The sequence below is a fragment of the Tachysurus fulvidraco genome, chromosome 19 (genome assembly GCF_022655615.1).
Source record: "Tachysurus fulvidraco isolate hzauxx_2018 chromosome 19, HZAU_PFXX_2.0, whole genome shotgun sequence".
Classification (NCBI taxonomy): Eukaryota; Metazoa; Chordata; class Actinopteri; order Siluriformes; family Bagridae; genus Tachysurus; species Tachysurus fulvidraco.
Genome location: NC_062536.1, coordinates 16073566 through 16098040, shown reverse-complemented (window position 1 = coordinate 16098040; position 24475 = coordinate 16073566). Strand labels below are relative to the sequence as shown.

The 24475-nt window shown below is 39.7% G+C and overlaps 1 protein-coding gene across 1 annotated transcript in view; it reads right to left on the bottom strand.

Annotated features, from left to right (window-relative positions):
- mpped1 (metallophosphoesterase domain containing 1) overlaps positions 1–24475 on the bottom strand; it is a 49648-nt gene that overhangs the window by 19403 nt on the left and 5770 nt on the right. Inside the window, exon 4 of the mRNA XM_047804429.1 lies at positions 13560–13785. Within this exon, the coding sequence (XP_047660385.1) occupies positions 13560–13785 (226 nt within the window). The remainder of the gene's footprint in view (positions 1–13559; positions 13786–24475) is intronic.

Genomic DNA, 24475 nt, shown 5'->3' with positions numbered 1-24475 from the left:
TCTCTCTCACACACACACACACACACACACACACACACACACACACACACACACACACACACACACACACACACACACATACAGTATATGACAAACACTTGCGAAGTTACAGCCATACAAACTGCACTCAATAACACCTTGCATACGCTGAGGAAAAATATCTCTACGATTTCACAGAATTCAACTTGGAAATAGTTTTTTTTCTTCCATCTAACAAGGCCACAGAAAACTGTGTGTGTTTCAGACAGTCAGATTTTCTGCCACTCACAACAAGACGAGACAAGCTGACACAATGGTGGTGCTCCCTCAACATGGCAAGGCAGATGGAAATTTGTTTAGCGGTGAATGCTAATTGTAACAATCCTGTTTATTTTGTCTCGTTTTCATTGTTGTTGTTTATAAGGACATAACCACTACATGCAAGTTAAGTGTGTGAATTATTTGTATTTTTTTTTTTTTTGCAATGTGGACACAATTTTATTGTCTTACACTTTTCTGATTTTTTTTTAGAGCTTGAGATTTTCTAATAAGGGGTGAAGTTGTGCATATGCTCCTTAGTCATGCTTGTGTCTGGGCATTTTAACACATCTGAAACGATTTATTATTTCTATAGTCTTTTTAATTTTTATTCTATTTTAAATAGAACTGTATAATCTATATTAGGAAAATACTATCATTTGTTATGGTGCAAAATTATTCTTTTCTGATACTGAAACCTTGAGTATCAGCAGAAATGGATTTTTTTTCTTTAAAAAACATGAAAATTAAATTTTTTTAATCCAAACCATTTGACAGGATACAGAAACATGCACACTAATCATACTGCAAATTCGAATGCGGTACATGATTCGGTATAAATACAAATATAAATATAATAAAAAAGTTTTCCTTACAAAAATACACAAGTTTTTTTTGTATGTTCATTGTTCATTTACAAAAAATACAAATAAAACAAAAAAATCCCTCCGTAAATTCCAAATCTTTCCAAATTCATTTGTTTTTTTGTCTGATACATGATCCATCTTTTTTTTTTTTTTTTTTGCTGGTATCCGATACTGAACCTCGGACTAATGGCATCTCTATGATTTATATTTTAAAATGACATCACCAGGGGCTTTCGTGTAACAACCGTCAGCTGACACAGGACAAGTGTGTAAACTCAGTGTTTGTTTGTGTTCAGGGCCAAAAATCAGCCAGGTGTCAAAACACAGGCAAAGTAATGAAACAAGAGTCGATACACAGAGTCAAAAGTCAGAAAACAACATTTACATTCACACCACTTGGCAGACCCCTTATCCAGAGCAGTTTTACATTTTTGAAACACCGAAACAACTGAGGGTTAGGGGCCTTCCTCAGTGGCCCCTTGGTGGATCTAGGGTTCAGACTCACAACACTTCTGATTAAATCAAAAATTTGATTTGATTTGATTTGAAATAGTCCAACACATTAACTGCTAGGCTACCACATACATGGGAACAAAAGTGGGGACAATGTGACATGCACAAAAAGTATACATAAACGGCATTTAGTAGATGCCCTGATACAGATCGACCTATGCTATACAGTATCTCATTTATACAGCTGAGCAGCCGAGGGTTAAGGGCCTTGTTCAGGGGCCCAGCAGAGCTAGCTTGGTGGATGTGAGATTTAGACTCACAACTTTCTGTGTAGTAGTCCAACACCTTAACCACTGAGCTTCCACATCCCCCAGTACAATAGACTATTATTTATTACTATAGAAAGAATAAAATAAACTAAAACCATTATAGTACAGGTGAACACATTAGGGCGAGTGTTGTGTTATGCATTGTTTTGTTCCATTGATGAAATGATGAAATGACTCTACTATTAGAGCTAAAACAAAACACATAACAGAAGTTCTCCACACACTTTACTTAACAAAGACTTCCTTGTCTCTTTCTATGTCTCTATCTTCATTCTGAGTCTTTCCGAGGGACTATAAGAGCACAGGGAGACTTGTGGGACTCAAAGCGACACATTGTGCACGACTAATGAGCTCCCACTGGAAGGCCTCAAACACATGCATGCTTTATAATTATGTTGCCAATACGTTAAGGCAGGTACAGTGGTACAGTGCATGTTGTAGCAGAGGAGTTACGATACATCTGCTGCCAGAAACAACTCAGGAGAAGAGCAATGGGAATGAGGGAGGGAGGGGGGTGAAAGGAATGGGAATAGATGTGATGTGGAAGGAAGGAGATGGAGGGACAGAGAGAGCAAAAGCACAAATGAAGAACCAGATGTCACTCCAATTCACTAACAGCCTTGGATAGGACTAATGCAGAAAGAGTATGTGTGAGAGAGAGAAGGAAAGAGTGTATATGTGTGTGTGTGTGTGTGTGTGTGTGTGTGTGTGTGTGTGTGTGTGTGTGTGTGTGTGTGTGTGTGTGTGTGTGTGCGTGCGTGTTGGTTGTTTATGCTACTGCCAGGCCCCTCAAGTCTGAACTGTGAGGAGCAGGTGCAGAATAACACCATCATGAGCGGCTGCTTCCGGATTTGTGTGTGTGGGTGTGTGTGTGTTTGTTAGCTAGCAAGAAAAAGTGTCATATGGTGATGCTTGGAGCGATACAAAACTATTGCCTTCTGGATGATAAGATGGAAGGGAGGGTGAGAACCCCCAGGGCCTCTACAAGGAAGATAAAACTGGGTGTGGAGGTTTTCTCTCTATATATATCGCTCTATCTCTCTCTCTTTTTCCACAAACAAGAGGCCTGTACCTGAGTTGGGTCTTGTTCTTAGGGCACTTTTTTAAGGACCAGTGCTGAAACATTACATAATCAGGTGAGTTTTCCTCTGGCTTTAAGATGAATGAAGTCCTTCAGCATCTATAAACATTTAGGCACAAGAACTATAAAAAACGTAGCATATGTCCGTGGACAAGGCGGTTATTTTCTTCCATCAAGTGAGCCAAACAACAGTGAGAAAAAAGCGAGACGAAAGTCTGGTACAACGTATGATGTACGTCTGATGATACTTAGATTTGCTCAACAATAAAAATAAATAAATAAATGAATAAACGATTTGTAAAAATAAATATATTTTATATCCTTTTCTTTTTATTTATTACAAAAATTTATCTCTGATTTTAAAGATCAATCCAGCTGCTAAGTGTAGCTTTCTGCTATATTCAAGGGGTTGAATATTCTAAATGCCTAGAATCTCCCTTGGAGAGAAGAGTAAGAAACCTTGAGAGGAACCAGACTCAAAAAGGAACCTCATCCTCATTTGGGTAATACTGGAGGGTATGTTTATAAATGATTATAAACACCGGACAGTGCTTTTATGAATAGTGTCCTTTCTACAGTCATGTACATCCTGACAATTGTGTATTGATTAGAAGGTTGTTGTCCTGTTGTCTGCCAAATGCTGTAAATGTAGATGTAAATGTCCTTAAACACCACGTGTAGTTTGCATCTCGTCTTTGAATGTCTGAAATACACGACGATGGCAGGCATCTGTGAGCTCAGGTATGTGGAAGAGGGCAAACAACAACTTCTTCTGGATGAATTCTAGAGTCCGATTGTAATATACTGCAACCTCATTGGTTTGGAGCATTTGTATGATCTGGTTGATGGTTTGGACCCGGACAAGAACGATCAAGGGAGAAAAAAAAACAGTCATTTGCTGTATATTTCAATTCTATACATTTTTAAAACGCTGAGGGTAAAACCGACCGCCATCGTCATCTTCATGTAAACAATCCACAGCAAACTTCTTGAACACTTTCTTTGAACTTTTCAGTTTGGAATATCTGAAATGGTCCACGTTCAAACTGCAAGGCTGTGATTGTTCTGCAACCCTCTGACTTCAACAGCACAAGCCACGGGTTAAAAGTTTATAACTGCTGTGAAAGCACTTTCTTAAATAATGATCAATCCTCAAAACTAATGACTAGCTTTTAGGGAAGATAAAAGCTCTTTTGTAATATAGTGTGTTTCTGTGCATTTGTGTGTGTGTGTGTGTGTGTGTGTGTGTGTGTGTGTGTGTGTGTGTGTGTGTGTGTGTGTGTGTGTGTGTGTGTGTGTGTGTGTGTGTACACTTAAAGATGACTTTTTTCTCAACTAATTGGCAGAACACTTAATGCACAATGGTAATTATCTAATATGCCATCATTTGGCAGAAATTGTACAGGATTTATACAGAGACTGAGATTCAGCAGGAAATGAGAAAAAGAAAGAGGAATAAAAAAATGTTTTTTAAAAAAGTGTGTTTTTAGTTGAATGATGAAAATCAGAGTTTTTCACAGAGGGATGTATTGGACGTGTTGGTAAAGTCTACCGTGAAGTCAATCTGTAAAACTGCTGGACCCTTTTTTTACCCCCCTCTCTTCTCTCTCTCTTTCCCGCGGAGTGATAGTTGCCGTAGCAACCGAGGCAAATCTTCCTTTTCTCAAACAGATGTCCCATTTAGTTCGAAATTAGAATGTGTAAAAACCCAGGAGACTCAAATTATTTCAAAGTTCTCGGGGAGGGGGGAGAGAGAAAGAAAAGAAAGAGAGAGACAGAGAGAGGGAGGGAGGAAGTGAGGAAGGAAGGAAGGAAGGAAGGAAGGAAGGAAGGAAGGAAGGAAGGAAGGAAGGAAGGAAGAAGATGAGACAGAGAGCAATGAAAATAGAGAGAGAGAGTGAGAGAGAGAGGAAGGGAGCAAGGAAGGAGGGAGGAAGTGAGGAGGAAAGAAGAAGATGAGAGAGCAATAAAGAGAGAGAGAAAAAGAGAGAGAGAGAGAGAGAGAGAGAGAGAGAGAGAGAGAGAGAGAAAGAGACAGAGAGAGAGAGAGAGAGAGAGAGAGAGAGAGAGAGAGAGAGAGAGAGAGAGAGAGAGAGAGAGAGAAAGCGTGCAGGGTGGGAGGGAGAATGATAAGGAAGAAAGGGAGGAGGGGAAGAAGTGCTTGTTCCTCCTCCTAGTTGTGAAAATACATTGGTTAGACATTGATGTGGGACAAAGATCACTCCATCTGATGCCAAGGCAAAGCATGGGATAACAGCCAAGAAATAGACATAAGAAAATATTCAATCAAAGAGTCGTTATTTTTTTGGTAGAGGTTAAACACAGAAAACAGTGACGTAGCTTCTTCTAGAAAAGCTCACTATATTTTACACATACAAACATGATTCAGTGAATCAGAATCAAAATCAGATTTAACTGAGGAAATGTACTTCATGTTAAAAGTCTTGTCCCACTCATAAGGCTCTTATTAACTATGTATTCTAGACAGACCGATTGTGTTCCAACGAGTGACCCAAACAAAGTCACTTTTTACAGTTGAACAACTATCTATAAATCTAACAATAAACCAGGACTTTTGGTCTGAATTAGAGTTCCAGGTGCGTTTGCGGTCATCTTAGATCTTGAAAAACGTTCATGAAGAACACAACTATGTCAACGCACCTCTTTTTTTTTTTTTAATCCATTATGCGAAGTAAGGCATCTCACCCAAGTAAGGCATCTGAATCCCACAATGTTCCCCTGTCACTCGTGCTAATGACGTCATCATCGGATACAACGCATGTGCAGGTTACTACCTGAACATGAGTACGAGTTGCGTTCACTTTCAGTGCGACTGAGCTCATACCACCTCTCGGGTTTTGGGTTCGGTACCACATTGCACTTCCTGGTCCACATGAGAACTGAGCACTGCTTTAGACTAAACTGACTGTAAACTGTGTTACTCTTCCTGTAATGCAGCACCAGTAGAAGCTTGAAAAGATGGGTACTGGAAATCAGGTAAAATATTGACAAATGTAAACTTTTAAAACTGCAAACAGCAAAACATTGTGTTTATAGAAATGAACAGGGTTAATGAAACAAAGAGACATAAAACTATGAAATGGCTTCAAGAGGATATTTGCATGAGAAAGAAATCTTTGAAACAGTCACTTTGCTGCTGAGTATCAAGTGTCTTTGACCAATCAGTTGTCTACACTGTATCAGACTCCACCCACTTCTCACTGGTCAGGATGCGTTTTTTCCTTATATGGTAAAGCCCTATGGTAAAAAAAAACCTGTTCATACACACTGTAACCATAACAACACTCTTACTGCTCCTAGCTAGCATCAGCTAACTTACCTTACCTTGCTTTGTACTTTATTATCTGTACTGCAGATGAGAATTGGGAGGTGAGGATTATTTAACGATTGCGTTTAACCAGCTGTAATGTGGCAGCAGACAGAGGGCAGAATGCAATAAGAAGAAAACAGACATTACATCAGAAACAAAGAGGAAAATATTAATAAAGTAGGTATTTTATAGCGCAGTTTTCATACATGTGGTGCCTTAAAATGTGCTGTACAATCCAGCAATAAAATACAATTAGAATATAAACACAGGGGAAAATAACAACTTTAATATGAGCAAATTTATGTTTTGGTTCTTCTGTTTCATGCTAATATTATGTCTCCTTTCTAGAAAGACTTACAATTACTTATCTAAAAATGAATTAACCAAAAATGGTAAGAATGAATAATATAAAAAAAAATCTGCCAATAGAACACTATTATTAAAACTATTATTATTTCATATTTGATATCAATAACATGTACAGAAATGGTTTATGGTAATTGTATAGTCATTTAATATCCAATATCCAATATTTTATATTTATAATTTATAATTTTTTTGTAAAATAAAAAAAAATAAAAAAATCTAACATAAATAAAAATAAAAACAAGGGCAATAAGTAATAATAATAATTATTATTATTTTATTATAATCATTTAATAAAAAAATTAACAGAATTAATTTTAATAAAAAATAAAAATATTTGATATAATGAAAATAATAAAAAACAAAATTTTTTGAAATAATAATAATAAAATATTAAAATAATGAAATAAATTAAATTCTGGACACAAAAATGGAGGAATTACATTCAAGTAAATGACAAATTAGAATAAAATAGTGTCTAATCTTATCCTGGGTAATTGCTTTGTGTGTTGTGAGGAATGTGTAGAGTTTAGCATGGCTAGGGGGCGCTCCATCTGCACCCTCCTCACTGTGACAGCTGTTAATTGAGTGTGGCCCCCTGTGGCCGGCCCTACATAGGCAAAGCAGCGAGTTCGCTCCCTGAAGAGAGACCCGGCCGCCGCCGTGCTAATCTCTCGCTTCGTCCTCTGCATTACAGCGCAGCTTAATTAATTCACCATGGCACATATGCAAGGTCAACCAGTGAAACACACACCCCTTACATCTCTCACACACACACCACCACGATCCTGAAGATTACTTATCACCATCTTCATCATCTTCTCCTCCCTCCTCATCAGTCCCTCCAATCAAAAGGATATTCATTAGCAGCAGAAAGCGTGTGGCCTTCATCAGCGAGGAAGACTCATCAAAACACACAAGATTCACAAAATAAAGAGGACTCTCTTTTGTTTCTTCATTCTTTCATGCTGCCTCTCTTTCTGTTTTTTTTTTTTTTTTTTTTTTTTGATGAGGCTCCTCTATAATTGGGACACTACAGAAGAGAAGTGAATTCTCAATAATTAAAAAATCTAATTAAAGAGTCTTTTGCATCTCCGCCGTTAATTATTTCTTGTGGAGTCACTGGGTAGCTAACATGTCTTCGATTTTCATTTTCGTGTGGAAAAACGACGCTCTGACTTTTCTCCTCTGGTTTACTGCGTGACAGCCTCCTCAAAGACATCATCAACAACATTCAGACTAACATTTTCAAATAATAGTCACACAGAGAGAGAGAGAAACAGAGAGAAAGAGAGAGAGAGAGATAGAGAGAGAGAAACAGAGAGAGAGAAAGAGAGACAGAGAGAGACACACACACACACACACACACAGATTCAGAGAGCACACAGAGCTACAGTACACGCTTCATCAGTCTTTGTCCAAATTCGGCACGTGTTGTGCTCAGCAGAAATCGCTGAGCCCCCTGCCATGTTCAAAGCAGCTCAGTGCCCAGAAACAAATGAGGAGAGAGAGAGAGAAAGAGGGAGAGAGAGAAAGAGAGAGAGAGAGGAGTAGAAAGAGATGAGGCAACTGATCAGTGACAAACTTTGACTACTAATTTATCTGCTCATCATCCTGTTAAATCGATCTGTCCTAATCTCCAGCACAGCACTACACAGGGTCGGCTCCTACCGAACTATGCTCATCCAATCCGTTACCTTTCCAAAGCTTCATCCTGATTGGTCAGAAGGTTTTTCTATGACATTTTCTACAACAGCATCTCTGACGGTTGTCCAGGATTCAGTTCATATCACAGGGTTATATAACAGTACGTTAGATTAGCCTTTTTACAGTTATACATTTGCAGGGACTTGTAAACATGTGGACATATGACACATATGGCAAATGTTTATTTTATCCCTCATCATACTTTTTAGCCTTCAGTTCTATGTCGTTCTATGTCTAGTTCTACCCTGGTATTTTGTAGCACCAGGGTTGCGGAGGAACGTTGCTTCATTTTACTGTGTACTGCATCAGGTCCAAATGACAATAAAAAGCCTCCTGACTAGAGTTGCCAAGCATGTCTGACAAAAAACTTGGGCCAGTATTCATGAAAACTCTTAGCGTAAAGATTTGTTCCTACAGCAGAAACACAATTCTAAAAAAATTCTTAAAAATATTGCCATTTCCCCTTAAAATTAAAGAGAAGATCTGAGTAAAGATAAAAGTTATTCATAAAGCACCTTGACACTTAAAGAGCTCATAAGGTTATAAAGTGTTAGTAGTACTGAGGAGGATTTTAAGAGGATTAAGAGTTTCTTTATCGGAGGAGAAAATGACTGAAAGGTGAAGCGAAGAAGAAATGTATTGTGTACAATAATTAATAATGATAGTGAGTTAATAAGATGATCCAGATTAGATTGTGTGTGGATTATTTTAGTGACCAATCACAATAGAGATAACGTCTCAGAAACATTCATTCATTCATTCATTCATTCATTCATTCATTCATTCAATCATTTTCTACCGCTTATCCGAACTTCTCGGGTCACGGGGAGCCCGTGCCTATCTCAGGCATCTTTGGGCATCAAGGCAGGATACACCTTGGACGGAGAGCCAACCCATCGCAGGGCACACACACTCTCATTCACTCACACACTGTGGACAATTTTCCAGAGATGCCAATCAACCTACCATGCATGTCTTTGGACCGGGGGAGGAAACCGGAGTACCCGGAGGAAATGCAAACTCCACACACACAGGGCGGACGTGGAAATCGAACCCCCAAACCTGGAGGTGTGAGGCAAACATGCTAACCACTAAGCGATCATGCCCCCTCTACGAAACATAATTACATTATATATGTTTATCTATATTTTCTGCCGCTATGTTATTTATAGATACTCTAACATCACTAATACAGAGCTGAAATGCCGTAGAGGCAGAAATGGTATAATGCGTCTCTATGACTTTTCTGCTCTGTGTCGATGTTTACATTTACATTACATTTATAACATACAGATGTTAGAACATCTCTAATATGATCGATCATGAACATAATCCCTACATGATTATAGTCTAAAATATCTTAACATAGAGACAAAGCAAAGGCTTAAAATAGACCATATTTTAAAAGTGCTCCTGACTTCAAAAGAATGTGTCATACCTAGAAACAGGTTAAGCCCCGCCTCCTCTCTAAGATAAAAATTGTTGTATTTTCCTTGCTCAAAGTTGCTTTGAGATTAAATCACTGAGGTCCTGAATCACTCTTAAAAGTGGGGTCTCCGTTGTTTGAGAAATGCTTCAGAAAAGTGCCTTGGGGCGCCAAACAAAACAAAAACAAAACTAACTTGTAGCCAATGATCCGAAAGGGGTGTGTCTTGTCAATATGGGCGGAGAGAGTGTTCAGTGCGCATGTGTGACATTAGCAGAAAGCGGTTTTAACATTGACATGTAGGATAAAAACAAAGAAAGAAAGCGAAGAAAGGCTTACGATAAGGAAAAGAAGTAGGACGTGTTAATATAGGATCAGCTTTTGTGTGAAACGGAGCTAAACCTTTCACGGTACAACACACAGTACTACAAAAACACATTTGTATTACCATAGTATTACTCATTGAGTTCATTTATTGATAAAAATATACCCTCGGTCAGCTGCCCCAGGAGGTTCCGCCATAATACTTGTCTGGGTTATACTTGGGTTATACAGTACTTGTCTGGTGTATGTGTGGGGCGGAGCTATCAAAACAGGGGTGGGACCCATTTGGGTTAGGGGTGTGTTTGTTTTGGTGATTTCAAATGTCAACATTGGCTTTCAAACAACGGAGACCCTACCTTTAAGATAAGTGAAAATTCCTAGACAATTTTAAACTAAATTAGAGGCTCTCTGAGATGATTCTTAGAATCTATATGAATACGGGCCTATATCTGACAAAAAACCTGGACAAAACCTACAACCATTTTGCCAACAACCAACGAGACATGTCCATTATAGCAATGTAAGAGAATTAGCATGGTCATCTAAATTGATTTAGCAAACCAGTATTTTAAGTGAACATACAGAGCTGCCTGCAGCTAATCACCTGGAGTTATATCACGTTTACAGCCAGTCGTTACTGAAACAACTTGAATGTTTTATTAAACATCAACAGAAATAGTAAATATCATTCTAGCCTATTAAAAACATTCAGTGGCCCAGGGGAGAGAATACATTGACTTACATTACATTAATGACTATTAAAAAGAAGGACATTCCTGGGAAAATCAGGACATTTGGCAATGTTACTCTTGCAATAGAAACTGTGCTTCAATACACCATCAACATCACAGGTATTCTCAAGTGTTTTATCCCTTATATCTGATCCCACTGCACACTTCAGCACTCTAGTGTGCTTGTGACAGACTAAACAGTACAACCGCTCTCCTCATCGCTCAGTGGACACGTGATATTTTCAGTAGGTTCACACACACAGACACAAACACACACTTTAGTCTCACCCGCTTATACACACACTGTCAGACTGTTATAGTCTCATGCTCTTACACACACACACACACACACACACACACACACACACACACACACACACACACACACACGTATATATCATGCGATATAGTTTCAGTTGTGTGTGTGTGTGTGTGTGTGTGTGTGTGTGTTGAGAGAAAGAGGGGTGTGTTGATATAGCATCCAAACAAACTGAATATCTTTAATACACCACTTACACCAACATCAGACTGTCTTTAGTCTCACCCCCTTACACACACACACACACACACACACACACACACACACACACACACACACACACACACACACGCGCACATACACATTTCTGTGGGATGACAAATGACTTGTAAACTTGCATTAGCGTCAGCAGAACAGAAAAACACAGCACATGTTTCCCCCATGCTGTCCCTTTCATTCCAGAATCACTGCATGACAAATAGTCGAGATTTAGTGGAAAACGCCATGTGCCAGGATCTCATTTAGTCCACTAAACAACTGTGTGTGTGTCTGTGTGTGTGTGTGTGTATGTGTGTGTTTACATCTTCTACAACAAAGAGAAACAGGAGACAGACACGGCTCAGAAGATTGACAGGAGTGAAAAAAAACAGAAGAGATGGATGGAGCAGTTGTCAAAGAGAGAAACAGGACAGAGAATAGAGAGAGCAAGGAATGAGATTTAGATTTGTGTACCTTTGATGAAGAGATGAAGCGAGACAGACAGAAAGAGAGAAAGACAGAGAGAGAGAGAGAGAGAGAGAGAGAGAGAGAGAGAGAGAGAGAGAGAGAGAGAGAGAGAGAGAGAGAGAGAGAGAGAGAGAGAGAGAGAGAGAAGATCTTGGAATTATGGCTGAGAGGATAAAGAGATGAGGCGTAGATGTAGCTGATGCTCTGATCTGAGGCAACCGTCACCCGCGGCAACATGGGCTTGGTCCAGAAAGCCCTTACTTTTTGGCGGAACAACATCACCATGGAGACCGGTGCTGCTACATCCTGCCGAGGAGACAAACGTCCGACTTGGAGTGACAAACAACTGATGATGGTTTGAAAGGATGTGCAGAAAAGAGAACGCACACACACACAAATTTGGCAACTTCCTGACACATTTGTGCTTGAATCGAGCTTGTGTGACACAAAGACAACAGCACACACACACACACACACACACACACACACACACACACACACACACACACACACACACACACACACACAATTACTTCTCTTGTTGAAGACCATTAATTGACTTGGTTCTCGTTATCGCTAAGCTACACCTAAAATTCCTCCCAAACCCTAACCTCCGTAAGCAAAATAAAACTTTCCTTATGATTTTTAATCTTTTTCTTTTTTTTTTGTTTAAATTTAAAACCTGCCACATGGGGACCCAGAGCGTCAATATAAGTTCCATCCTGCCAGATTTTCCCATTCTGCCTGAGACTAAGACATATAAACACGCACATTCTTTAACCAAACTTTAGAATTTCTGTTGTTTTACCAAACAAATCTGCATACACACTTCTTCTCCTACGTAACATGTGAGCGAACCAACTCTACAAACCAATTATCTGACACAAGGGACCGATACGTCCCACGCTAAGCATCGATGCGCATCGTGAAACACACCCCACCCTACACACGTACACACACACCCATGCCCACGTAGGTTTAGCTTCTTTTCTCTGATCTCGTCTCGCCATTGTACGCGGTCACGCTTAAGTCTTCTTACAAGCAATTACATTCCCTAAGTGGGAGGAAAGTAGCACAATGAGATAGTGTGCATGTGTGTATGTGTGTGTGTGTGTGTGTGTGTGTGTGTGTGTGTGTGAGTGTGTGTGTCTGATCAGGAGGAAATACAGCCTTGGACGCAGAGGGATGCCAGCAGAAGTGTTAACGAGAGACAGACAATGGGGGAACTGGGAAGAGATGGAGCAAAAATAGAGGCGGACTTGAGGGGGAGGGGAACACTTAGCAACATATGGTGACAAACAGACAAGGGGGTGACGAGAGAGAGAGAGAAAGAGAGAGAAAGAGAGAGAGAAGACACAAACGTCCCACTTCTCACTTGGAGTCACACCCCTTCAACTCGACGCTGTTTCAGGATTGTCCAGAGTAAGATTATTATATGTAATACACTAACACTTTCCACTGATGTACTATTCCCACTCTGATGAAGTTCAGCTCGTTTTCAAATCATCACATCATCAAGATTACAAATCCCGAGGTCACCTAATACTTAATAATACCCAAATGCCACGATGGCAAAATGAGACATTAAAAAATCCTGACAATAATAACAATAATCTTGTACTTATGCCTTTTTTTTTGTCAATATTCATAATAAAACTCTTCACCTGTAAGTTTTATGTCTCCTAATGATCTGGAAAACATCATTTCATTACTGGTAGTTAATGGACCAGTTTTGTTTGGCTGTAATATTTTACATAATGTAATATTGTTGAGAAAGAAAGAAAGAAAGAAAGAAAGAAAGAAAGAAAGAAAGAAAGAAAGAAAGAAAGAAATGGAGGTAAGAAGAGGTGTGAGAAAGAAAGAAAGAAATAAAGGGAGAGGGTTGGGAAAGAAAAAAAGGTAGAATTGTGACAGTGAGACAGACAGATGAGTTGACACTCACCACGGTGAGCCGTAGATGCGGAAACCTCTGACAGTAACATCCGAGTCCTGCAGGTAGATACAGTTGGTGAGCAGCGACTGCACGTTCTCATAATTCTCAGGTTTCAGCTTGGAGGCAGACGGAAAGTAGTAGAAGTCCTGCTTGATCAGATCGGCCATGAACTCCTGATCGAACGTCAGCTCGTGGTTTCCCGCTATCACAATCTTTATCTCGTAAGGCAGGGTGCCTGTAAAGACGGTGAAAAAAGATAAGTGGTGAAATCCTTTACTGACATTTAATATGATCGTTGTTTTAATTCTTTCTTGTTCAACTGACCCCTGGCCCTGACCTCAGCACAGTGAAAGTGAAAGTGAAAGTGAAGTGACATACAGCTAAGTACGGTGACCCATACTCAGAATTCTTTCTCTGCATTTAACCCATCCAAAGTGCACACACACAGCGTGAACACACACCCGGAGCGGTGGGCAGCCATTTATTCTGCGGCTCCCTTGGAGCAGTTGGGGGGTTTGGTGCCTTGCTCAAGGGCACCTCAGTCGTGGCCCAGCCCGAGACTCGAACCCACAACCTTAGGAGTCAGACTCTCTAAATGGTTAGAGGCCACGACTAACACGACGAGTGTAGGGCTGTATGTAGCTGAGAAAACATCTGTGGGTGCTGACCACCTGCTGGTTTGAGTTAAAGACACACCCCCATTCCTTCACTCCACCCCATCTCTGTTGAAACCGCTAAGCGTCCAGCACAGACAGATAGTCAGAAACACAATATTTCTTTCTAAATCTGCATCGAATGTTGCGGAGATGGACTGATTCTGTGAAATCCTGGAAGGGCTGCTCGCTAATCCTGAATCTAGTTAACACTTTGCATCATGAACTCTATGAGGAATTTTAGATCCTGGTGAAGTAATGCTTCACTCTGAACTTTGGGCCATGCATTTATATAAACCCGTGATTATAAAGGACCGCCAGTGCTGCTGTTCTAAAATATGAACCGATCAGATCTGTGAATTCACCAGCGCTGTGGTGTAAAGAGGAATAAACGAATGTGAACTCAGATGGTTTCAAACAGGATGTAAATCATCAGTAAACCTCATGAACAGCATGGGAAGATTAAACGTTACTAAAAATACCTTTCAAGCCTGTAGGGTTGGAGTTTGGGAGGGTTTTTGGGGAGGAGAGTTTTATAGACAGGTGTGATAAAGATTTTATTTGAAAGAACGAGAGAAGAAAAGAAACGGCTTGTGATCAAATGTACATTGCCACATCTGTAAAGCGTGATGGCGTGGGTGTGTACAGCTGCTGGTAAAGCTGGCTTTTTCGTTTCTTTTACTGAAAAGATCATCCTGTATGATTAGCAAAAAAGGAATGAAAACACTGATCACTCTATTTTTCGTTATTTAGAGGAACAACATTGGAACTCAAAGGCCTCGGATGTAGCCGGATGTTGACCACAGATGTCGTCTGTAGTATCTGAATACTAATTGTCTGAATAATCTGATTCAGCATTCAGATCCAATCAATAAACACATGATTTTAATATCATTTTGTCAACAATATTCTGTGTTTTATTTTCAAAATCATGTTCAAAGATTTCTGTGTCCTGTGGTATAGAAACAAAGCTATCAGTAACAACCTCAAAGCTATCAGTCCTCTCACGGCACCTCGCTCCCTCAGATCTACTGCACTGCTCAACTGGTCCCACCATCTCTCAGTGTAAGAGATAAGTACACAGCAAGACTCTTCTCTGTTCTGGCCCCAGGCTGGTGGCATGAACTTCCCCTAGATGTCCAAACAGCTGAATCACTGGCTGTCTTTATACGACAGGTTCTTCCTGAAACACTTAATCTAATCTAGGTGTTGGGCTACCAATCGGAAGGTTGTGAGTTCGATTCCTACGTCTACCAAGCTGCCACTGCTGGGCCCCTGAGCAAGGCCCTTAACCCTCAATTGCTCAGTTGTATAAAAATAAGATAAAATGTAAGTCGCTCTGGATAAGGGCATCTGCTAAATGCTGTAAATGTAAATGTAAAAGTTAATCTAGCACTTATCATTCCTGTTTGTTTTAGGTTGATGGTGTCCTAAGTCTGTAAACTAGTGAACCAGTATTAAATTATTCATTGACAGACTTCAAAAGCACTTTGGTGCATCGCCCTGGAGAAGGACGTCTGCCAAATATCTTAAATGTAAATGAAATGTAAATGAAAACTTCTAGAAAAAAAGGAAGAAAGAAAAAATATAATCAGGCATAAGAGCAACTCCTTATAGCTGTTCTTAAACAGATAACAGGAAATGAGTTTTAAATGAATTTTAAAGGTAACTTCAGAAAGTCTTTCAACCTTCAACCTGTGGTATAAGAGGAATAAAACACTCCAGGATATGCTGTAAAAAGAAAATCCCGACATAAGAGCTTTTCATTTATCACATGGGTTTATATTAGTTTATAAGAGCTGGCACTTTTGTCTGATGAAGCTAAATTAAAGAATTATGATTTTATGTTGTATAATAAAGTATTATTTTGAGCAAGTGATAGATTTCTGGGGGCCGACGGAAAAGTATCAGCTGAATGATGAGGGAGCGACAGTGTGGATTTGCAAACGTTTGAGGCGGATGAGTAAAGGCTGATGACGTGCCTGATATTAATACGGATAGATAGAGTCAATAAGAGACATCTCTGAAACATTCATTAAGTAGCAAATTTAATTAAAAAAAAAAACGTAGCAAACTTATTCAGTAATAAGCAAACCTTAGTACGCTTCATTTCGTCTCATTGTGCAATTCGTAAGCGTTTGCTAAAATATTCATATGCGGCAAGGATCAGACCTGTCCACGCCTGCCAAACACACAGACAGCCTGTCCTCACAAATCTCTAAACCTCCTGCACACGCTCACGGTAGCACCCCCGGAATCTGCAACGAGGAAGGGAGAAAGAGAGGGAGGGGGAAATTACGGCAAACATCTGGAGCGCTTCCTTTATTTGAAAAGTGTCATAAAGAGACGAGACGCATCAGAAAGTGTCAGGTTTGCTATGTGAAGGAGAGTTCAATCACGCAGAGTTTTGACAATTATGCAGTCAAGCGCGTCCCTGAAAAGCAGCAATTAAATTGAGGGAGGGGGAAGACTGTGTGTGTGTGTGTGTGTGTGTGTGTGTGTGTGTGTGTGTGTGTGTGTGTGTGTGTGTGTGTGTGTGTGTATATGTGTGTGTGTGTGTGTGTGTGTGTGTGTGTGTGTGTGTGCTGACATTTCAGTAACTCCCCCCTCCCTCCAAACCCACACACACACACACACACACACACACGGATGCACTATGAAATCTAACACATAAGGTGTGAGATATAAGCAATTTACCTGATGTTAACACACACACGTACATTATATTTTACAGCGCTGCTAGAAATCTGCAGGGATAAGCACATTTGTGCTGTCGCTGCGAGCAAATCGTAAAAAAAAAGAAAATAAAAAGTCAGAGAAATGGGTACGAGCTGTGCTGCTTGGCGGAGAGATGCTCTTTAAGCTTTGCTCACGAGCCGGAGAGATTTAGAGGCGCTGTTACAAAAGCCTCATTGCATTTAATGACACATTTCAGCATATTTTTTTTGGTTAGAACCGAACATTTCTTTTTCTGTTGTTTCACTTCTACTGCCATATCTGCATACACGCTCTGGGGTTTCTGTACTGAACCTGAACGTATTCCTCGCGCTTTCCTAGCGGTTAACCTCAGTACCAGAGGTTAAAATAAAATTCTATTAAGCAGTGTATAAATTTCACTGTGAAAATCAGGGACCTTTTTATTTCCTCCTCAGATGTACATCAACAGTAAAAGTCGTGAGATTGTAAGCGCTACAGTACGTAATAATAAGCAGCGACACTATTTTGTTTACCGACCAATGACATCACAGCCCCGCCCGCCTGCCCGCCCACTCATTCAGGATCACCGTCATAGCTTGGTCAGAAAACTGTATTATGTACGTTGGTAGGAGTTACAGACCGGGGGTGGAGTTATTGCACATTGACGTTGTTTTCTTATCATATAGCAAAATGAAGACCTTCCTGATGATGTAAAAAAAATAAACAAAGGAGATTTTTCTCATTCTGTCCATTATTTTTTTTTTTTTTTACCAAAGCCACTTGCACACGCACCATATTGTAATAAAAATGAGAACGTCATGAAAGTCAACCATAAGTATTGGCACCTTTGCTATACAAACATAAGCGAAAATCAAAACTATTTCACAAATCTATCACTCCTTCTTATTTAGTCGATTAGAATTTTTTGACATAAAAAATGAATAAATAACAATCACATTTTCCTGTTGCACTCACAAGCTTCTCCCTCTAGATTCCCCAAACTGCTCTTCCGGCCCCTTCTCGGAATTATAGAAAAGAATCTGCGCTCTACAATGCAGACATTCTCTTCAAAACACAAAGCAAAAAAAATATAGTCTTTGGAAGCAATCAATCACGCAAATACAAAACGCCAGTGTGATGGAAGGAGGGTGGGAGGGAGGGAGGTGGTGTCGAGAAGCCCGCTGCTTTTGTGATGGGGGAAAAAGAAGAGAGCAAGAGAAAAGGAAAAAAGACGCTTTCCCCACTCAACACGCCTAAGCCAGACACGCAAATGACTGTTGTTATTAGCCTCCATCTTTCTTTTTTCCTTTTTTGTTCTTTTTCGTATTTCAAAAGCAGCTTTCAAGCAACAAACAGTTTAAATTTCACAATGAATCTCATCGACAAAGGAGTCTGTTCTTTTCATGTACTTTCTCATCAAAGGGAAGCAATTAAATAAATTTGGGTGCACGCATGCCCACACACACACACACACACACACACACACCCGCACACACTACAGCATAAACACATGAACTCATCTCTTTCTTTCATGCGTAGCTAATAAACACAAACTCAATCCGTAAAACAAAGTGTTTGTGTGTGTGTATGGGTGTGTGTGTGTGTGTGTGTGTGTGTGCATGCTTTAGAGCAGCAGATACCATGCAGAAGCCCCTGTATGTGTGTTATAGTGGGTGGTCTATAGCCTTTGATGAGGAAAATCCTCCAACCTTCAAATTGTGAGATTGTTAAAGGGGATTAGTGAGCTGTGTGTGTGTGTGTGTGTGTGTGTGTGTGTGTGTGTGTGTGTGTGTGTGTGTATGTGTGTGAGTGTGTGTGTGTGTGTGTGTGTGTGTATGTGTGATATGCAGTAATACAGGATGTTGGTCTTAGACTTAAAAGAACTCAATTTTGGGGGATTTTGTTTGGTGATGAAGAATCAGAATATGACAAAAAAAAAAAAACTCTTTCAAAAAAATTCGGTTCCTTCATCCATCTTCAGAAAGTGCAGAATTTTTTAGCGCTGGCATTTATAAGATTTGACCTTTTTAGCACCGATTCAGGAGACACCTGAAAACAAAACTTTCACTTTTTCTGCTTTTTTCAGCAGTCACACCAAATACAAATAATATTCAAACAGTCCCTCGGATTCTGGTAGCAGTCGCTTCCGCTTTAGGCTGACTTCAGTGTCTGGTCTCTCTAGAGATGTTCAGTAGTGTTTAGGTCAGGGTTCTAAACCTGAAGGTAAACCCACTCTGAGGTCCTGTGTGCTGTGGAACAGGTGTTTGTTGAAGGTATCTCTGTACTTTGCTCCATTGAACTTTTCTTCAACCCAGACTAGTCTCCAAGTCCCTGCTGAAAAACAGCCTCACAGCATGCTTCCACCACCATGCTTCACCATTAAGGAAGGTATTGGGCACGTTCTGAAAGATGCCTGGTTTCTTCCAGACTAAATGTTTAGATTTGAAGCCAAACAGTTCAATCTTGGTTTCATCATACCTGAGAATCTTGTTCCTCATTGTCTAAAAGTCCTTCAGGTGCTTTTTTGCAAACTCCAAGTGGGATTTTATGTTTTTTGCACCGAGGCCTCCGTCTAGCCACTCTGTCAAAGCCCAGATCGTTGGACTGCTACAGTGAGAGTTGTCCTTCTGGAAATTTGTTCCATCTCCACACGGGATATCTGGAGCTCAGTCAAGAGTGACCATCAGATTCTTGGTCACCTCTCGTACTAAGGCCTTTCTCCCATGATTGCTCAGTTTGGCCTGTTGACCAGCTCTGGGAAGAGTCCTGGTTGTGCCAAATGTCTTCCATTTGACAATTATGTAGACCGCTGTGCTCTTGGGAATCGTCAGTAGAGCAAAAATGTTTTTGTAGCCTTCCCCAAATCTGTGCCTTGCAACAATCCTGTCCCTGAGCTCTGTAATTAGTTCCTCAGTGACCTCATGGCATGGTTTTTGCTCTGATATGCCTCGTCCAATCAATGTAACGTACCACAAGTGGACTCCGATCAGGGTGTAGAAACATTTGAAAAAAAATTTAAACCATCTTTATAAAATTAAATATTAAATTTCTATATTTCCATAAAGCTGCTTTGCATCGATTTAACATTGGTGTGACCTTAAGAAAGCCGAGTCAAGGTCGCAGTGTCTTTAATCCTCACCTGATTTATCTGTCTTGTGTGACGTTTTGTAGATAACGCACTAGAAATGTGTCTGGTCGAAAAAGTTTTAACAGAGATATGCATTTCCGATATGAACCGAAATAGAAGTGCTGATTGATTAATTTCACTTTTTTTAGGGCAGACAGGACTGGCTGTCTTCTCTTCTCTCTCAAGTGCTGGATACAGGACAGAAGGGTTGTATTATATTAGCATTTTGTAGGATGCGATTTATTGGCAAGACTGCATGAGCTTACACTTCAAGAAGCATCACTGAAAGACACCCTATACTTGATCTCCTGCCACACACACACACACATACACACACAGCTTACGCCTGCACTTTCATGTCTCTCCTTGTCAAAGTGTCATGTAAACACCTACAATATCATAATGGATGAAATCTTAATCTCTCTCTCTCTCTCTCTCTCTCTCTCTCTCTCTCTCTCTCTCTCTCTCTCTCACACACACACACACACACACACACACACACACACACACACACACACACACACACACACACACACACACTTTCATAATTGAAGCCCTTGTCCTGAGCCCATCAGATGAAAAGCTTTACTCACACGAAAAACATAACATGGAACAAAAAAAGGTAAACAAAGGAGGCAAGAAGGTCTGAGACGGAGCACAAGGCAGAGCTCACCTTTTGTGAGCAGCATTTCATACCTTGGTAAACAAGTCTAAAACCGTGAACAATCCCAAATCGTAGCTTTAGTGTGAGGTTATAAATAAGCAGTAAAATCCTCTGTGTTGCTCTCGGTTTCAGCAAAGTCACAAATCATCTGCAAGAATTTTACCATCAACTTTTCTGTGATATGATTATGTGACAGAAACAAGGACGAGTGGATTCTCCTATCTGCAGAACTGTGGGCTTGTTTTGTTGTTGTTGCATGGTGGATTAGAAACATGAAGATGTGCTAGTTCTAAAAAAATCTAGAAATCGACGTCTTTAGAAGTGTCTTGATGACGAAGCATTCTTGCGGTAAGACTGCAGAACATCCGGCAAACGCAAAACACTGATTATCTGTAGGCGGCCTTTAACGCAATATATTAAATTGGTGGTGCTGTGTGAAGCAAAACAAACCTCATGAACATAGATGTGCACACCCCCACACATACACACACACAAAAGCACATTGGCAAGCTGACTTTCCCGAGACGTTAAATACAAAAAAAAAGAACAAATACTAAACATGGTCCATCTGTGAAGAGGAAACTGTGAAAAGCAGGTTTTTCATATGTACACGTACGTGGAGCAAGATACCAAACATAAAGTACAAGCACAAGCGAACAGACAGATGGTAAACGTTTTGGCTCTTAAAGCTATTGTCGCACAAGATTCTGTTTTATTTGCGATGTTAAAAGCCTTAAAGAGGGGTGTCAATCTTCCTCGTTAATAACCCACAGCAAATCCTTCAGCTGAGTAAAAACCCCACGTGGAGGCACAGGAATAAAACCTGAACTGCAGAGTCCGAAGCAGACAGAAGAGTGTGTGAGAGAGAGAGAGAGAGAGAGAGAGAGAGAGAGAGAGAGAGAGAGAGAGAGAGAGAGAGAGCATTAAAGTTTCATGTTGCTTTTCTCTGTATAGAGACCAGAGAAAGTGCAAAAGGTCCCTGCAGAAATGAAGAGAAGAAAAAAAAGTAGGCTTGGGGTAGAAAGTGAGAAAGAAACTTTTTTTACCCTCCACACCCACACACACACACACACACACACACACACACACACACACACACACCTTACACTGACCACATGACTGTTGCATCATAAACGGAGACAATCTATTATTAATAATCTGGACAGAAGAGAAGCATACAGACAGACTACTAAACTTCTTGACCTCTAAAAAAAAAAAGAGAGTCCGTCCACCTCCAGTATTAACTTCAATGTTTCTCCCTTGACGTCCTCTCCGTCTCTCTACAATGAGATCCATATTTAACTAGAACACTTGGGCACAGTACATCTAGAACGTTCCTTACACTTCGCTACTCAATATGCCTGACCGAGAAAAACTGACAAGAGCTGACAAGAGCACACTCATCTCTCTCTCTCTCTCTCTCTCTCTCTCTCTCTCTTGCTCTCTCTCTCAGCTGCAAAGAAAAAATTTGTCAAGGAATTTTTTGACACCAATCATGTTCACCTGCTATCAAAGTTGTTGTGATTATTATTTTTAGGAGCCTCTGTATTCTCAAATGCGATTGGTCTTGACGTAGATCTCGGTTTTGATTCATTTTCGAGCGAAGTGCAGGTGCATATTTTCGCTCTCGCTCCAATACGTTATGGTTACTATAGCAACAATTAACTATGTAAAAAGTAAAGATTTCTTTAGTGAGCGAAATAAGAAGCTGGTGAACGAATGATTTTAAAAAGCTGCTGTAATGAAAGAAAGAACAGGATTGATCAAGCAAACTGACAAAAAGTGCATGTCGATATTTAATAATAAAAGGTGGTAATGGTTGGTAAATTGCTGTGGTGTAACAGGAACCCAGTTGAGGCAGCACTGCATTTGAGAAACACTTCCAAATAGAATTTCTTTCAAAACTGAAAATTATTAAACAGCCAAATATTCCCTGAAAAATGCACTTTTTTATTTTAGAAATGTGTTTTCTAAATGTGTTGTGAATTTATTTATTTTTTTCATTATTTCTGGACACCAAGATCCTATGCTTAACTTAAATTTAAATTTAACTCCAATTAAAAAAAGTTTTTTCTGAAAGGTAAAGGTTTAACTGGGTTCGATATACAACATTTCTTTTTAAAAAGACAATGCAAAGGACCCTATAAAGTAATGGTTGCTTCTGACTGGAACTTTTATTTAGTTGCTTTAATCTTTAAATGCTTGAACAATCAACCTGAACCTAATTCTAGCTTTAATGTGACTAAGACTGTGATCATAAGTGCTTCATAAAAAGTAAATACTGTACTGATCTAATCAACTGATTAGCATGGAGAACACCCTTCAGGAGCTTTCATAACTACATGCTTTTCTGCAGCAGCTACTGAATAATTAATGTTGTATCATAGCTTGCAGTTTAAACACCAATAAATGTAGAATAACTCAATGCAGGGTTCTCTGAGCTGGAAGACAGCAGTAATTACCTCCCTGACTCACATTTCCCCCAGAGTCTGACTCCGCCCCTGTAATGTGATTGGTCAGTTACTATGGTACCCAACTGTTACTGTGGCTGCATCTCAATCAGCTCCCTAGTTCACTCATCAGGGCGCACGGATCCTGCTTGAAGTGCCAATGATTAAGCTAAAACTTATATAAAATATAGAACTTAAATATTTGATAGGTTTAAGTTTTTTCAGTGACTGATGAGGAAATTCACATTTCCTGAATCACAGGAAGTTAAGTCTTCAGTGTCCCAGTGTGTAGTGAGTCAGAGTCCTTACCAGATCTCATAGCTCATGTACATGATATACTGATTCACCACAGAGGGCGCTAGAGATCTGAATTCTCTCATGATCTCACATGAGGCGTGTTTCCTCTGAGCCTGATGTCCCTTTGCATTCAAGAAGCTTCTTGTTTCTTTGTTTCTCAGTTTCAAGTTTATTCCTTAATTATGTTTATAAATGATTGATTGGTTTCTGCCTGCCTGCGTTTTGACCCACACTGTAGACTTCATGGATTGTCCTAAATAAATCTGAAACTAGCACCTTCACATCCTGCCTTTACTTTCTCTCACTGATCGGAGGAGATTGCAAGATCTTGAAATGACGGAGATTTTCTGCAGACTGTCGTGTGACATCACAACATGCAAGTCCTCTTTGATTTCTGTGTATGGAACATGAGAAGAAATGGGTACAAAAAATAAAATAGGAAAAGAATGAGTATAAATAGATAGAAAGAATATATTTAGTCAGTATCTGAGGGAATAACTCACAACCCTTGTGCTATATTTAAACACAAACGGTGGACATACTCACTACTCACTACTACAACATTTCAAGCTAACGTTTCTCCAAATCATCTCTCACATAATCTAAGCATTACCTTAGGTCTTGTCTTTAAATGCGGCAAAGCTTCTGTGGCATAGAGGCTTTGTTTCTGTACACAACAGACAAATATTTAAATTGTATCTGAAGTCAAAAAAGTGTTGAGATAAATAAGGATTGTCTGTATATGTATACAGTATATATATATATATATATATATATATATATATATATATATATATATATATATATATATATATATATATATACACACAGTATATTCTCCATTACCATATGTGTGAAATGAGATGTGTGAGAGAATGTGGGTTTTTTAGTATCAACGGGGGAAATGAAAATTGCATTTCAGAGGGCTGAAAGCTAGGTAAAGAAAGCAGCATGGGTGCTGCACGCTCTCTCTCTCTCTCTCTCTCTCTCTCTCTTTCTCTCACATACAGACACACATACAGAGAAACAGATGAGGA